Genomic DNA, 17,590 nt, shown 5'->3' on the forward strand with positions numbered 1-17,590 from the left:
TTCAGGGGAGCTCGGATCAACCGCAGTGATGTGAAATGGGTCTTAGTTTATAGTATATGGTTGCACTCTTTAAGAGCAGCAATTAAATGGTTTATATAACCTACAAGCTGCTATACCCGTGCCTTGCAACGGGAAGAAAATGTGACCTAGAGAGCTACTAAAGTAATTCTGATATGTGTTTTTAAATACGGCAACTCTATGATTTAGTTTGAAAATATAAATTGATTTTAAAAGTCTAAACCTATCAACCCCTACTTTTTAGCGAATTTCCCATATAGGGAATAAGCTATTACCGTAGGTCTCATGGTATTAGCGAATTTCCCATATAGGGAATAAGCTATTACCGTAGGTCTCATGGTAAGACCTAGACTCGGGACCGATTTACTTTTTCGTTTTGAGGTCCCCAGAAGCCAAAAACACCATCCGTTCAAATTTACAAATTTGATGAAATTTGGTACAAGCGTGTAAACCTACGTTTATTCGAACGAGTTCGCGAACCAGCTTGATCGAATTTTGATGTGCCATATGCCTATATTTTTATTTGGTAAATAGCCTTAACCATTTACATAAAATTTTATTGTATCACTTTAATAATATAATAGATCCTCAGTTTCGGGATTAAAATCCCACCATCAGGCAGTTAAAAATGTCTTTTCACTCAAATTGAGGTCGAAACACAAAACCAATAAGCGATCCTGGGCCACTAAGCATAATGAAAGCTAGAGCAGTCTTTCACACATAACTTTTCCAATTGTCCAGGAGCTGCTCCTACCCACATCAGTGTACAGCCGATTAAACATAACCTACTTCTTTTGGGTAGCATCAAATTGCTACGATATTCAATAGCATTAACAATTTAAATGGTGTACTTTTTTCTATTATTTAGGTGCTTGGTAGAACCATAGACTAAGGCCGGGCGCACACCTGATGCGGCACGGCACGGCACGACGTTTTGCCCTAAGGCGCCTTATGCGACTAGATTTCAATTATTTCAAATGGGGGTGCCGCACACATCATCGGGCACGGCAAGGCAAGGCAAAACAGCGCCGTACGGCGCTTTGTTCTGCCTTTTCAACTTTCGTCTTTCGGGAAAAAGGCTTGAGGCAAAACGATGTGCGCATGCGCGAGGATCGACACCACGTTCAGCGCAGTGACAGCCCCTGTCAAAATCAGTGTGCACTTTCAACAAACAATTAGTAATTATGATTTTTCCGGATCTGCTCTTAGTTCTGCAATGAATGGTTTCAAGTTTCTTTTTTGGTTGATGGGATGCACCCACGATTCTCTGTTAGGGAGATCATCCATTACATTCATTAGGTACCATCATTGACTATATAAACACAACAGTCAATGGTACCATATAGTAGCGATGGCAGCAGCCTCTTCTTCGCCTTCTGCGTCCATTCTCACAAAATGTGTAGTACAAAGTGTCACAAAATGTACAAACAACCTCATAACACACAGTATCTCACTTTACTGAAACCATGGGATCGACCATGTGGGTGCTCAAGTCGCCTTGCCGTATGCATCTCAAATCTCCATCGGGCACGGCAAGGCGAGGCAAAGACGTCTCGCCTCGCCTTGCCTTGTGCTGTATCAGGTGTGCGGCCGGCCTAAGCAACACAAGTAGACTCCTCATCCCATTGTAAAGAAGCTTGTTTTTCGTGTCTAGTTCATGTATGTCCACACTGTATTGAATAGGCCACACACTAATTGGTTTGAGGTTTTCATAGCGAGGTTGAGTTATGAGGGTAAATGAAACCAACCAGTGAAGAGTGTAACTAAAATAATATATTGGAAATTATAAAATTTGTTCTAACTACTACAAAACATTCTTTTGAAAGAGGTTTCAGTGAATTATGAAAAAAACCATTAATCAACAATATTGAATTATTGATGTTCTCTAAACCAAATCAAACCAAGCAATTCAAAGTTGCTCTGCTGTAATATCTTAATAATACATAACAAGGTATTTAGAAAATTAATACCATTTCTAAGAAATATTTCAAACGGATAGAGTTACAATAGTTAAATGTACAAATCGATTCTCTCACTAAGCTTTGTGTGATACAAGTTTGAAAACTGTTTCAATAAGCACAATTAACCCATAATATAAAACTTGCAGGATCAAGAGGGAGTTGGATTATCAAACTCATCAGAAAATAGCACTGAAATTTAAAATAAAAGCTAAGAAAAGTCAATGTATGCCTTATTATGTACTCATCCACTATAATGAGTTAAATCTTAACAAATTACCAAATTAGGCATTAACAAACATGATGAGACAAAACTGATAAGGCAGTATCAATCGCGTTGTAGTTGTAGTCTACTCCGGCTAGGTAGGTGGACTCTGTGGATCTTGTTGTCATCTGTCATATACCATTTTATTAGCCATTATGGTTTGAACTGGGAATCATAGGTTATGCAACGTGTGCATATAAAAAAAGTGAGTGGTTGTGACGCAAGATTTGAGCGTTGACATTCCACTAGGAGATAGGCTATTCGATCAGAAATGTCAGATTGTACTTTAAGAATTCTAAAATTATAATTACATTTCATCATTCTTAACTATAATGGCCTCACAATGAATCATAATATTGTGAAAACAAAGTAATTTTTGTCGTGGAAAGCCTTGAGAGTAATTTGTATGTGTGTGAGTAAACAGCATATATGCATCCGTTAGCACAATAACTCAAGTAAAATAATATCAAATTTTTATGAAACTTTGTAACACCTACAATTATTAATATGGATTGAAAAAAAATATTGAGAAGTAGCCTATATTTACACAAGGACTATAAAAACAGGCCATGCTGCAGCAAGGGCAGCGCAACACTACGTCACAGTGGTGGATAGTTGTACTAAACTCTTACCAATAAAATTTTACAAACAGCCAGCTTGTTTATTTACCTAAAACATATGGGAATGACTATGGCAATGAATTTATCAATGAAATCCATCCACTAGTGTGACGTCATGGATCTTGCAGCATGGCCTGTTTTTCTAGTGGGGCCTTGAATTACACCAATATTCAAAGACAGTATTTGGAGAAAACCCAAAAATCGAAAACTCAGAAACCTGTATAGATGACCTGTATATTGGCGACGATAAGTAGGAGGTAAGATGCAGAGAGGAGGATGCAGCTACAAGTAGGGTGTGGAGAAGTCGTCTAGAAGAAAGGTGTCAACTAATTAGGAAGACCAATATTAAGGTGGAGCAACCAAGTGGCTGGAGATATAAGAATTGGGGGAGGAGTGGACATGGCGGAGGACAGAGGAGCCTGGAGGCAAGTTGTTGGCAAGTCCAAAAATCAATTTGGGCAAGGGCTACAGTAGTAGAGTAAGCAAGTTGTATGGGAACGGTTACGAAGAAAATTCATTTAAACTTTAAATTTAAAATTGCCATGTTATTCTTATGAAAAATAAGTAAACTGATAACTTCATTGTTTATGGATGAATTATTATAAAATATTACATAAAAAACCTACATCAGACTAATTAAAATTTGCTTAGTCTGCAGCATTGTGTGGCAGGGGTATTTGGAAATACACACACATTGCATAAACTAGTTTATGTCCGGTCCAAACCATGTTGATCACTGAAATGGTATTTGGTGACCGATGACAACCAGACCAAAGGCAACCTTCACTTACACAACCAGTACTATGCAATTGAAGCCTGTACAAAAGAAACAATTTTTATTGAATACAGAACACCATTTTATTTAGTCAATTAATCTTCACGTACAGACAGCTGTATAACATATCCTTATATAACTTTTAGTATATCCTAATTCCTGAATTTAATAAGGCCTACCTGTACTACCTAAAATGAGTAATAAAAATACCAACAAACTTAAGTTCAACTGCCAAAAACAAGCACAATAAGTTAATGCACTAACTACATATCACTGTAAGGATCAGGAAAGGTTTGAAATAACCAACTGTAAAAATAAAAACGTAAAACAAAAAGCCGTCACAAAAAGATTTTAAAATTCCATACATTGTCCACTAACTCATTTGATTTTACCGAATGTGTCACACTCCTTAACTGAACATATGAAGTTTAAAAAAATAAATATTGAGGTTTGCAGAAAGGTATAAAAACTATTATTATTTAATTTACCAAACAAATAAGTTACCACTGACAAATGTGCACTATAATACTTAATAACATCATAATATAATAATAACCTATATAAAATAAATCAAATGTAATGGATACACAAATAACAACTTACCTAAGAAAAGAGTTTGTTTCAGAAAATCAGATTATTATCATTCTACACAGTACAACCTCCTTAAGTAGGATCTCCTGATAACAACATGGACCTGTTTGTAATAATCAAACATCAAAGTGTTAAATAATGTGTTCAACTATAAACAGAAATTGATATAAAATTGTCATTCTGATAATGCTTTATACATAATCTTTATAAGGAGCGGTCGCAACTGAGTTTGTTTTCTGGTGACTGAAGAGATGCATGCCTGTGTGGCGAGTCATTTTAATTTTGATGTGAAGAAATGTCAAAAATATTTTTCTTTGTAATAAAGGATATTATTGTTAGTATATTTCCATTTTTTGTTGTATTCTATACAGCGGCAGATCTAGAACAGTCACAAGGTGACCTACCGGGGGGTCTGGGGGGGGTACCCCCCATGAAATATTTGTGTTAACTATGTCTCCAAAGTGGCAGTTTAATACCATTTCTTTGTCCAAAGTGTGACAAATTATTTTACACAATGTGTGCACTACTGTATTACATGCTGTACAAAAATATATATGTATTCCTCGAGGGGGGGGCCCCTTAGCCACCCCTCTGGATCCGCCAATGATTCTATAGTCTTCCTCTGACCAAAAACCATTTCCCTTATGTCGGATGGGCCTCAGCCCCATACTGGTCGGACTTAATGAGGTTGTACTGTACTTTGAAAGAATCTACTAAGGGGAGATGAAATACAACATAATTGTGTCGTTAACTTAATGTGCGCTTGCAACCGTAGGGAATATATCTTTTCTTAGAGCCAATTCTTCTCCCTTAATTTATAAAAAAACCAGACAAGTATGCAGTTATTAATAACTTTTCCAGCAAGATAATCTCAATGCCCTTCCAATTTATAAAAGCCTATGTACAAAAAATCTTATGATCGATTCCAATTTACAGTGTTAGCAAAACGGGAGTGCCGATGGAGACCAGGCCAAGTCCCTTCACACACACACTCCCGTTTTGCTAACACTGTTATATAAATGCCGCTATTAAAATATAAAAGCAAAACAATTGCAACACTCACTTGACACAGGTGTTATACATACAATTACAAACCATGTTCATATCACTCTTAGAACCATTAATCACTGGGACGAAGTAGAATGTGGCAGATTACGTTTACATGGCCAAAAGTTCTTCTGAGGCCAAAAAGTCCTTGTTGTGACTCCTACAAAAAACAAATATTTTAAATTATTTAATATTAGGCACTATTAAGAATCCAAAATAACCATCAATGATTCAAAAATAAAAAGCCTACTAGCGTACCTGTTGCTCAAATTCGAGCAATTGCGAAGCATTACAGGCGTTATTTTAAAACGAATAACGGTCATAATTTCCAATTACTTTATTAAAGTCGACTCAAAGATTATGGAAATACTCACGATGTACACAAGAGTTAGATATAATAAAAATTGTTTGTAAATATCTTATCTTTTTTCAAAAGCTGATCTTGTTTTTTTACAGTTTTCTACAAATGTTTCCCACTCATAGCCGCATTAGGTTCTCTATAATAATGATTATAAATGAAGAAAAAAAAACATTATTTATATTTCTTCTACTTGGTTGTGTTCTATGACTTTCTTATGTTTCCATTGTTTGCAAATCAGCTCTTTCAATGATTGCTTAAGAAATGTAGCACAGTGTTAATTCAGTTTTATTTTTAGTAGGCCTGTATCAAATTGTCCAGGATTTCTCGCTTTTTCCATTGTAATAATTACACCAACCCAAGTATCGTATACAGATGCAATACGCCAAAGAATATCATCTACAACGTGAAACACGTTGAAATAAACAATCTCCAAGAAGTGGTAAAAAAAAGGCAGAAACCAACCCATACAATAGACATAAGTTAACTCCATAAGAAATAATTTTAAGATTTAGCGCGGGTCGCGCAGGTCGGGGCGCGACAGGGCACGACGAGACGCCCTGTCTTGTTGCTGTCACACACAGGCAGGGCACGTCAAGTAAAAAGTTTAGCCCCCATAAACCTGAAAATTAATATAGGATTTTTTATTTCTGAGCCTTGAGTCGATTTAGGCTCGTTTCACATCTACCCGGCTTCTACCCGGCATGCCGTTAACCCGACTTCTAGCCGGCACCGGCACGAGTGCACCTTTCACATTACGCCGACACTGGCACTCCGGCAATAGTACTCAAGCTTGTGAAACTTGTGTGTCGTAGGGATAGAAATAGAACTTAATAGAGCAATTGTAAAGTTAGGTACTTTGAAATAACTTTATTGCAATTGTATTTATATTTGATTTTTTTTTATTTGATTCAGTTTGAATTTGAGTAAAATTTAATTCAATGTTATGCAATAAAATAAAATCAAAAAATCAAAAAATAAATTGAGTAAAAGTTCTATTTAATTCAAATAATTCTACTCTTGAACTAAATTAATAAGTAGTTCATGGTCTATTCATGGACATGACCAAAACTTTGCGAACAAATACCCAAAATTAATACACATTAACTACAAAGAACTGAACTAAAAGTACTCTTGGTGCACCCGACAGACGGCAGGTGCCGGTTGTATGTGAACAGTCACATTGGGCCGCTATACCCACTACTCCGGGTGGCTTGTTTACCCGGCACCGGCAGCCGGCCTTCGCCGAGGGGGCACCCGGCATCCCTCGACTAGTACCCGGCAGCCGGGCAAGTGATTAACCGGTAACGACACATGCCGTGCATGTGTGAACGGTGCCATATACTTCTTCACCCCATTGCCGGTTAAACGACACCCGGCACCCGGCAGCCGGGTAGATGTGAAACAGGCCTAAGCCAGCTTTTAAATTTGACTTTATACTTGGGAGCAGAATAGAAAACAAAATTCAAAGTCATGCCTCCAGAGGAGTGGTTTTTGAAACCCTTTAGATATGAACGATGGCCCTCTCTTTCCTCAGTTATCAATACCAAGATAAATTATTAGTTATTCAACCACTGTAGTAATATCATCACTGTATAGTCTTGTCAAAGGGTGTAATCTTTGGTCGTATAAATTGTTACAGTCTTGTATCTAAATTGTATCAGGTTGTAAAATAATCCTTATCAAAATTAGCCCGTAAGGGAATAAATCACATGACCGCGCATGCGCAGAAAGTTCTGCCCGGCATCGACTTGCCTTGGGGCATAATTTTGGAGACCTTCGCATTTTGCCCTGAGGGCGCCCGGGGGCGTCTTTTCGACGTGCCCTGCCTTGCCCGGTCCTGTGTGTGGAGCTCCATAAGCGCCCGTGCAATTCCCGTCGCACAAGACGCCCCGGGGCAAAATGCCCTGTCGCGCCCTGCCTTGCCTGGTTCTGTGTGTGGCCGGCCTTACTGTGATATTAGGATTTTCCACTGATTTGGTAATAGAACATTATATTGCAAAACATAACACTTTGCAGAAGAAAATCAATTTTAAAATCAGAAAAAAACCATTGCAAATACTTAGTTTTGACAAATTCAGTAAATCACAATTTAAATATTAACAGCTGTTTCATTAAAAAGTTGTGTAAAATTATACTTATGGTCATAATGTAAATAAATCTGCTGAGGGTACTTTACACTTCTTCATCGTACACACTTTAGTACACTTCTTTATACACTTCTTCATCGCCTGTTTCTCGTTATTTTATGGGGTTTTTATGGGAAAATAACATAATTTACCATAACTTTTGAACCGTAATTTTTACAGAAATGGGATTTGTACCATTTTGTTCAGAATTTAAAGGGCTAGAACATACTAAATTTTTATTAAAAATCGTTCAGGCCATTTTCGAGAAAATCCGATTTTTACATTAAGAAATCTTTGTTCAAAAAAAGAAAAAAAAATGTAAATTATTTGTTTGTTAGCCTTATATTGTATCAATTGGACCTCACCGACAAGTTTTATAAACTTGGTGAGGCCAAGCTGTTGTAATTTTCATAATAAATATATTTGTATTTGTATTTGTATTGTATTTGCGGTTTTGGTTTTTTATGGGAAAATCCCCATTAAAAATAAAAAAAATTAAAAAAACGCCTGGAGATATCATGGATTAGAACCTACATACCGAATTTCATTGAAATCGGACCACAGGTGTAGTCCCTAGCTCTGTACACATCCAGACACACAGACACACACACAGACATCACTTCGAAAACCACTTTTTTGGGTCCAGGGGGCCCAAAACAAATATATCCACTCAAAACTCAAACTCAAAAATTTTGACGAAAACAATACTTTCTCCATATACTATGGTATAGGGGGAGAAAGTAAAAAGAACAAGTTTTTAAAAGTATTAAAGATTAGACTTGCTCATTAAGCTTAAAATGTAATAGAAATACTAAGATATCCATATTGCACCCACAAAAATTACTGTACTTTACCTCAGATTTTAGTATTCATTTCCTTCTAAGAAATCAGCGTTCTTAAAATCTTGTTCTGTCTTAGGAAAAAACTCTTCTGTGAAGCAATCATCAAAAGCTGCATCTTCCTGAAATAGCTGTTCAGTTGGTTCTTCTTTTACTGGGACAAGTGTTAGCAGTGGTGAACTTTCATCATCACCCTCAGGGACATCAAGTGGCTCAGACTTTACTGTAGATGTTAATTTATCTGGTCTTGATTTCAAATAAGAAGAAAACAAATGATCCAACCCTTCATTATCACTCCCAAGTACCTGGGCTAAAACATTTCCCCTGTCGACAGACTGATTATTTGTTGAAGAGCCTGAGTGAATCAACAATTCAGGCGTTGTACTTAAATCGATAGTCGGAATATTCGGGACTCTTTTTCCCAAGTTTACTTTGACTTGAAATTTGTTTAAATCGTGTTTTTCTTTCCCACCCTGCATTCTAGGCTGTCCGTTATGGTTTTGAGGTACAATATTATCCCCCATACAAGTACTATTCCATTTCTGATCGGTGTTTTCTGTGATTTCTTGTTTTATTCTTTGCAATGCAGCTTCCAACTCTGCTGTCATTGTGGAAATTTCTGAATGATTCATTCTGGAGAATTGGGTTCTTAACTGATCGGGACAATTCTTACTGTTATTAATTTTACCCTGACCATCAGTCCCATTTCTGATGGGATTCATTTGCATCAAAATATCAGAACCTATTATAGATTGTTCTGTCTGGAATTTATTATCTTCATCAGCACTAGCATCATGATATGTGCATAGCAACTCAGCAGGAATGTTTAAAAAGTTGCAAACATGAAGGTACTTCAACGTTTGTTTAATAAGTTTGGTTTCACAACTGAATATTTCATTGGAAGTCTGTAGCACTTGGTCAACTGGTGGAAAATGCTGTCGAAGGGCCTTCGTCATAAATAGTAAAACTCTCCTCACCTTGTGAACAAGATTTCCTAAGTTTGGCCTTTTCATGTATAGAGAACCAGCAATATACAGGATTAGAGTGATTATAAGAGCATTACTTGTTTTTGTTGCCATAATTTTTGTCACAAGCAAATTAAAGTTTGGAGAAAATTTCGCACCTGCATCCATAACGGTTTTCAAGTAAGCTTGTTTGGCTTGGTGAACCTCGGCCTGTTTGAGTTCTGTAGATGTTAAGGATTCTGCTCTTTTCATTCTCTGAACACATTCAAAAAGCTCATCAACACAAAGAGAGATGCTATCGGATAGAGAAAATAACGCATAAGTTCCAGTGGTTTGATCAAACACTTCTTGATACGATGTGAAAAAGTCCTGGATGAAAGCACATTTTTCCTGGACAGTTATAGCGTCTGATTTTTCAGTATTAGATGAAATTGTATTCCCAGGTAAAGACTTGGTATTAAACATTGCAGATTCAGAGAGATTCTTTTGCAATGCTTCTAAACGTCTCTGCAACTGGTTATAGATTTTTAGTTGACTCTCAGGTAAATTTTGATTTTCAGTCAAGCTCTTGGAGAATACTTTACTTTCGTCTATTTCAATAATTTCTTGTTTAATTTCTACTGTGTCTGAGAATAAATTGGGGTCTTTTCCTGCATGTTGTAGGGTTTGCTTCTGAATCTCCATGAGTTCTTGAGAAGTCTGTAATAGTTTCTCTGCTTCGCTGTTACTATTTGGAGAAGGTCCTTTTGATAGAACATCAGCAATTTTTTCAGCAAGAGATTTTAATCTTGCAGCTACATCAGTGGCTTCCTCTTGTTTATTTTCATTTTGGGACTGAGATACTGTTTTCCCAGTATCAGATGTTCTTCTTGATCGGGTCATACGCTTTGGTTTTTTTGCATTACTTGATGGGGCGAAATCAGGATCCTCATCAGTGTCATCTTCATTAATCTCCAATCTTCTTTTTCCATTCGATGACGCCCTCCCTCGACCTCTGCCTCTACCTCTACCTCTACCTCTGCCTCTACCTCTACCTGTATTTTGACTCTGGTTTGAAAGTTCATCCGACTGATCTGACAAATCCATATCATTATCCAATCCAGCTGAATTATCTTCGTCACTATTTTGTTCTGATTTCACATCAGGTGGATTCGATCCCACAGTTTTGTCTTGATTTATAATGTATTTCTCTAAGTCGGTATTTTTTAATAGTCCTTTCTCGTTTGCATCTCTTAGAAGATCTTGTATGGGCAAATCTTTTAGTTCGAGTGATACAGCTTTGCCTTCTTTCCTCATAGTTCTTTGCTTTTGTGTATATGCTTTCATTATTGCATCAGCTATTGGAGTAGGCATTCTTGCAAATCCGGGGTTTTTCTTTGAGGCATCATTACTTTCATTTTTATCATTACTTTCATCATCATTTACATCATTACTTTCATCATTTTCATCATAATTTTCATCGTCATCTTCATCATCATTTTCATCTTCATTTTCATCTTCATCTTCATCTTCATTTTCATCATCATTTTCACCATCATTTTCTTCTTCATTTTCATCATCATTTCCTTCATCATTTTCATCATTACTTTCATCATTAATACCATTTTCAGACACGGCTTTGGTACTTGAAGAATGATTGTCGCCATTTACTGATTCTGCGTCAGACTCATTTGCTACAGTCTTAGATAAATTTCCGTCCTCATCCTCTTCATCACTGGCGACCAAACATGGACGCTCATTGGCCATAGTGTTAACTGCAAACAAAATGTACAAGATAAAAATAATATAAATAAAATCTGATTTTTAAACTTTAGTGATTTAGGCCAAATATTAAATTTCTGTCCTAGAGGTCAAGACCTACCCAAAATCAAAACTAGGAGGGGGGGGGGCAAGAGTGTACTTGAAACAGGGGTCGCTAGGGGTGGCCCACCAGAGGGGGCCTGGGGGGTATGGAATACCCTCTTGTCATGAAAATTTTAAAAACAATATGCCAAAATTAGCGTTTTTACGCTATTTTGAGACATTAATATAAAAACCCTAGCTCGATAATCCAGTGTTTATGAAGTATTAATTTATAAAATGGCTTTATGTCTGTCAATGGGGTCAGGTCAGGTTGCTTAGCTTTACAATACACATTTAACTGTATTTTTTGTGTCAATGCCAGCTTTTCACATCTTTTTATAACACCCAAAATGTATGGTAAACTATTTTGAAGAATGTCTGATAACTTATGCCGTAGAGCAGTTTTGTTCGTTACATTATTGCTGAAGGCAAATGAAAACAAAATAGTGTCACAAATATAGGTTTATATTAATTCATTATACTACACAAAGTTGTTAGTTTATACATATTGCAAGAAATTGGTCTGTTTATTATTAACTTAGCCTACTGTTGGAATTTTTATTTGACTAAGAAATAACTCAAATACTAAAAAAAATTGATAACGTGTAAAAAAATGTCATAAAAAATCTGTTAACTATCTTACTCATATTTTCTCGTACTAATACAATTTGTCTTGGATCTCAATTTTCTTATACCTTATCTGGCTTCTAGAGGGGGTGGCAGCTGCCCCCCCCCCCCTGCCCCTCTCTGGGTACACCCATGGGTGAAGAAGCTAAGGCCTATTGGTTTTGTCAAGGTTAGCTTTGTGATTTTTAGGGCCATAACTAGGTTTTTTTTTTAAATATATATATATATATATACTAGCAGAGTACCCGTCCTTCGTACAGGCTTGGAATATAAGTATAAAATGTTTATTGCAGTTATACTCAAGCTTTGCGTTTGCAATAAGGGAGGACACAGTTTGATAAAATTTGCTTATTTGCTTTTTTAATTTACAGTATTCTATAGTATTACACATCTCCATAGCCATAATGTTCTACCACTTCACCTAAACAATAGAGAAAAATAAATTATCAACAATTCGCAAAATATCACAAATTCTTCATGAAATGAAAAATATATGTTTAATGGGAGTATGCTGTGGGAGTATGTTTAATCTATGGTTCAAATTAGCTGTTTTCATAAATGCAAAAAAATATAGTGCTGCACCCTGTTGGTAAATCTTATAACTTTTTAATGCTTTTCCATATCATAGAACCAACTTTTTTAGTTGAAACAGCTGAGTAAATTCTTTAATTCCCTTTAAATATGAATACTCATAAGGTTAACATGGGGAATTACAGAGCCACTGGGGCGGAGCCCGAAAGAATCAGCCGAAGCCGAACGCATATCGCATATCACACACAGACGGACTGAAAGCGTTGGCGAGATGGCACTGGCTTACATGGAGCAGCAGCCCCGAGGCTACGACGTCAGAAGTGATCTGCCGGAAGCGATGGCGGAAAATCGCAGTCAAGAAAAGAGGAGCTAAACTCTGCCAGAAAACAATTTTAAATTTCTTTTTCTCAATTCGTTTTTTTTTTACAAATTGTAAACTTGGTTGTATTTACAGTGTTATGAAAAAAAAGAGAAGAAGTGCATTTTCATAAATTAAGTAATGTAGGCTAAGTGTTTATTTTAAATAAATATTCTCAACACAGGCTTTATAATTTTTATAAAGTATTTTGGGGGCAGCCCCAAATTTTCAAATAAATGTAAACATCTATCATGTGACCCCTCATTTTAAAAGGTTTCTCAAGACAAATCAAATGGCGCAAACTAGAGGTCAATATCGCACCCCTAATCAAAATGGCAGTCATTTTGAAATATCCCCTATTAACTTTTTAACAGGTTATATTAGCAGGAAACTAAACTCAGCATAGGCCTATCTTTATAAAAAAAGAAAATTCACCTTTTGGTCGGTATTAAAATATTAAATTTTTAAAGCAAACTCTTTAAATAATTAGGCCTAAAATGACTGCCATTTTAGTTAGGGGTGGGATGTTGACCTCTGGTTTGCGCCATTCGATTTCTCTTGATAAACCCTTTAAAATGAGGGATCACATGATAGGTGTTTACATTTGAAAATTTGGGGCTGCCCCCAAAATACCCCATTTTGGGGGCTGGGGCAAATTTGTATCTTTGATGAAAAAGTGAAATTTCTTATGTTGTAAATATGTGCCGAGCAGTGTATCCACACGACCAAAAAAATAATCCCACTTGCCGCGTCGAGAAATCCTGTTTAATCCCGCTTTTGAATGATGGAAAATGCCGTTTATCCAGCATGTTTTTTTTTATTCACTCCAGAGTGTAATATTTGACATACCATGTTTAAATATTGCTATTATCTTTTGTGACAGTAGTTTAATCAATCTGAGTTTGTTTGTTCCTCAAATTAAATAGAAAATAAGTTACATGTCATAGCTGAAAATCCCGTTTTATCCCGCATACCGTTTTAATCCCGCTCGTGGTCTAAAAATCCCGTTTTCGGGATAATAATCCCAAAAATGGAAACACTAATGCCGAGTTTGGTTTTCCTACTGCAACGCGTTAAAAAGTGAACTGGGGGGTTCCAGACTTTTGCCTAACCCTGTATACCTAGATCTGATATCACTCATATAAACAAACACTTCATATCTAGGTGTATGCACTTTTCACAACCTTATCACATACGGCCTCTTGCTGTGGGGACATTCCGCTGGATGTGAAAACATACTTCTCCAGCAGAAAAAAACTCTTAGGTTGATCGACTCTGCCAGTTACCTGGACCATCTAGTAGGTCTATGTTCGGCAGACTGGGTACACTGACAGGGTGTCCCACGTAAGGTGTCTCAAATTGATAACGGAAAAACGGCTTAATTTACAAGAATGAAATAAAATTTATTCCTGCTAAACCAACCCCAAGGAATAACGTTAAATAAAATATTTTAAGCTTTTTTCCGATACATGGTGTGCCGAAAACTGATGGTCACTAGTTTGAATCTCAGAATTTTCAAATGTAAGCATAAGTTATATGTCCCCTAATATAGGCCCTAGACCGTTTTAAAGGTATTTAATAGACGAATATTTGGAGAAAACAGAAATTAATTATCTTTTTCCATTTCAAAATGGCGGCTGTATTTGGAGAAAATCAATATGTTTTTAAATACTCTGTGTTTCCTATACCAATGCACTTAACTTAGCCCTTTTTCGGTTAATTTTCTTACTCGTTATGAAATTAGCTTTACTGTGATATGCTACAATTAACGTTTTTTTTTAATAAGTTTGATAAAAATTCCAAGGAAATTGTTTTTTGAACATTTGCAAATGCCCGATTGTTCAAAATTTTCAAATAGCAACATACCATGTCAAGCGGCACATCATGTTATAGGGGGGTTTTTTTTAATTCTTAACAACTTTGTAATTTACACTTAGTTTGTGTAGGCCTATCTCTTTTAGTTTTTATGTACCTAAACAAAAAAACTTAATTTTCCTAAGTACCGTATATCAAATGCATGTTAGCCTATGGGTTTAACACTAAAAATGAAATGGGTCCATTAGTGTTATTATAGGTTAGTGTTAACCTAACCTAACCAACCAAATGATAAGTTAGGCCTATATAAAATTAAATAATCGGTATTTTCATTAGGTTGTTTTTCACAACAGATAGGCCTATGGAAGTCTAAACTTACCCCTGGCATAACTTAGAAGGAAAGAAATCAACAAAGTTTAAGGGTAGGGCCTAGTAGGCCTAGGCGGTACTTTCCTGTCAAAGGGAACATTCATCCTATTATGGATGAATTTTTGCGATACATCGATATTCTATTTTTTGATCCGATAGCCTAACTCAGAAATCAGAAACATTTATTGCCGAAAACATTACAAAAATGTATAGGCCATCGTCAGGTACAATTTATAGCAAACATGAATTGCTTGTCTTAAGAAAACAACCATTCTTTAAATCGTCTTTAGATTTCTATCACAGAAGTAGATTGAAAAAAAATAATATATAAGTAGGCCTATATTAAACAAATGTCAACAATACATACATTTTTTTAACAGTTTAATTAGTTTAACTTATAACGATATTAATGAACAAGATGTCAGCTGACAACGACAATAAGTAAATATTGTTCAGTATCAACAATTTAGGCCTAAATATATTAACGTAGCCAAGTTATATTGAAATGATCAACTGTTCTAAACTAACCTTACCCTACCTAACCAACCAAACTTGCTGTAACATTTCCAAATCCCGTTTCATATTACTCACATGCCTTTCTGCTAAACTTATCATATGAAAGTTTAAAATGGTGCAGCAAGTTTGGTTAGTTATGTTAGGTTAGTTTAGAACAGTTTTATTTCTGGATCCACATAGGGAATAACTTATAAGTAAGTTACTGTTTTTGCCTAAACAAGATCAGTTGTTAATTTGTAATTTAAATGTGTTTGAAGATCTTTAATGTAGGCTATGGATCGTAAAGGAAAACAAATAAGTTATCAATCGAAAGAAATCAGATCGGTAATAGGCCTAAGTTAAATGTTCCCTTTAACAGGAAAGTACCGCCTAGGCCTCTTGACCGGTCCATCCAATAACAAAGTAGGCCTGTTATCAAAAAAGAAATAAGTTAGGCCTAGCCTACCAGTATAGCTATAGAAATTTGTGTTCTAGGCCTACGCAAGAGGCATTTCGCTAGAGGTCAACATGAGAATAAATTTGTTTTCGTTTGGGTTGGGTGAACGAATTCTGCGATCATTGAACCGTTCCGTGGGCTGCACTTTACTTTACGTCCTACACTCATTCGAATGAAAATATCGATCGATATATCGATTGTATCATTCGATATATCGTTTGGTTAGTTAGGTAAGGTTAACCTAACTTAACTAACCAAACGTTATATCGAATGAAACAATCGAACAATCGATAAGTTAGTTTTATTCGAATGAGTGTAGGACGTAAAGTGCAGCCGAGTGTAGGACGTAAAGTAAAGTGCAGCCGTTCCGTGTCCAGTTAGGTTAGGCCTAAGTTACGACAAAAACATAACTTAGTCCTAAGTTTATTAACTTAATAGATAGTAAAAATAGCCCACTTGTTAAAGTTCTGATAACTTAACGTACGGTATTTAAAAAGTTATCTTACCTCAGTTGGCAAAATCAAACAAAATAAGTAGGCCTATGCAATATCGGGAACATTGACTGCTCAGTAGCAAATAATAGGCTAAATCAATAGACGCTTCAAACACTTAGGTAGCCTAACCTTAATATTCCAATCTGAATTCAAGTTTGACTTCCTGACCTGGCACAAAACGGCACACAGTCCACTTGCTTTCTCGTTTCTCTTCTTGCTTTTAGTTTATTCAGTATCTCCTCTCTACGAACAAACGACTGAGTCGAATCAACTTCAATCAAACTACAAAAGAAACTCAAATCCAAAACTCAACATGAGCCATGATGGTTCCCAACTCCGAAAAATGGAAGGAAATTAATTACAAATTACGATATACAATTTTTTTACAAACAAACAACAGGCAAACGGCAAAAAGGTAAACAGTTACCAGTGTTGCCACCTCGATGTTGCAATTTTAACCTAAAGCTGGGCTAAAATTGCTCTAAATCTACTTTGACTTAGAGATGGGCTAAAGATTCCATCGATGTAGCCGGTACTACAATGGTTCCAGCTACACTCGTGGACTCATTACAATTACAAGTAACCGTTCCGATTCCAAACAATCCAAACGATTACTTCGTTACTGCCGTTACAGAGTAGCCGCAATCGACCGATTGCACTCGTAATCGTCATGGTATTGATACTCCGGTAATCCAGTTACAGTAACGCCTTTTGAATCCAAGTTTACTGAAGCCAAATAAATATTTGTTTGTGTTTGTATCGCAATAAATACAAATTTAAATGAGTTTCCAAAATATAGCATTCATGAATTATTAATCATTAATCAATCATCTAATCTATCATTAATTTAAATTTGTATATTATTACACAAATTTATACAATCAATTACTGTAGTAATTTGTAACAATTAAATCATTCTAAGGAAGGACGTAGGTTAGAATAAGCAAAACTACGAGATATGTTTTTGCACATTGTAATCAACACAATTTTAATTAAGTAACATTATTTTCAAATCATAGTGGATTAATTTAATCCGA

At 35.9% G+C, this 17,590-nt stretch overlaps 1 protein-coding gene across 3 annotated transcripts; it reads right to left on the minus strand.

The window, feature by feature from the left end:
- Window positions 1-1,781: 1,781 nt before the first annotated feature.
- LOC128991655 (midasin-like) lies at window positions 1,782-16,840 on the minus strand. Of its 3 annotated transcripts, none has more exons than XM_054414746.1 (3): window positions 16,722-16,840; window positions 8,616-11,319; window positions 1,782-5,434 (listed from the first exon to the last, which is right to left on the minus strand). In XM_054414746.1, the coding sequence occupies exon 2, from the start codon at window positions 11,309-11,311 to the stop codon at window positions 8,624-8,626; it is 2,688 nt and encodes an 895-aa protein (XP_054270721.1). In that variant the 5' UTR covers window positions 11,312-11,319; window positions 16,722-16,840; the 3' UTR covers window positions 1,782-5,434; window positions 8,616-8,623. The 3 variants fall into 3 exon arrangements, with proteins under 3 accessions (XP_054270721.1, XP_054270712.1, XP_054270729.1); XM_054414737.1 differs by having other exon boundaries at window positions 16,683-16,839; XM_054414754.1 differs by lacking the exon at window positions 16,722-16,840 and adding an exon at window positions 16,566-16,660.
- Between the last annotated feature and the right edge of the window lie 750 nt (window positions 16,841-17,590).

The sequence above is a fragment of the Macrosteles quadrilineatus genome, unplaced genomic scaffold (genome assembly GCF_028750875.1).
Source record: "Macrosteles quadrilineatus isolate MER2022 unplaced genomic scaffold, UCM_ALF_1.0 Scaffold_1__1_contigs__length_201487025, whole genome shotgun sequence".
NCBI lineage: Eukaryota > Metazoa > Arthropoda > Insecta > Hemiptera > Cicadellidae > Macrosteles > Macrosteles quadrilineatus.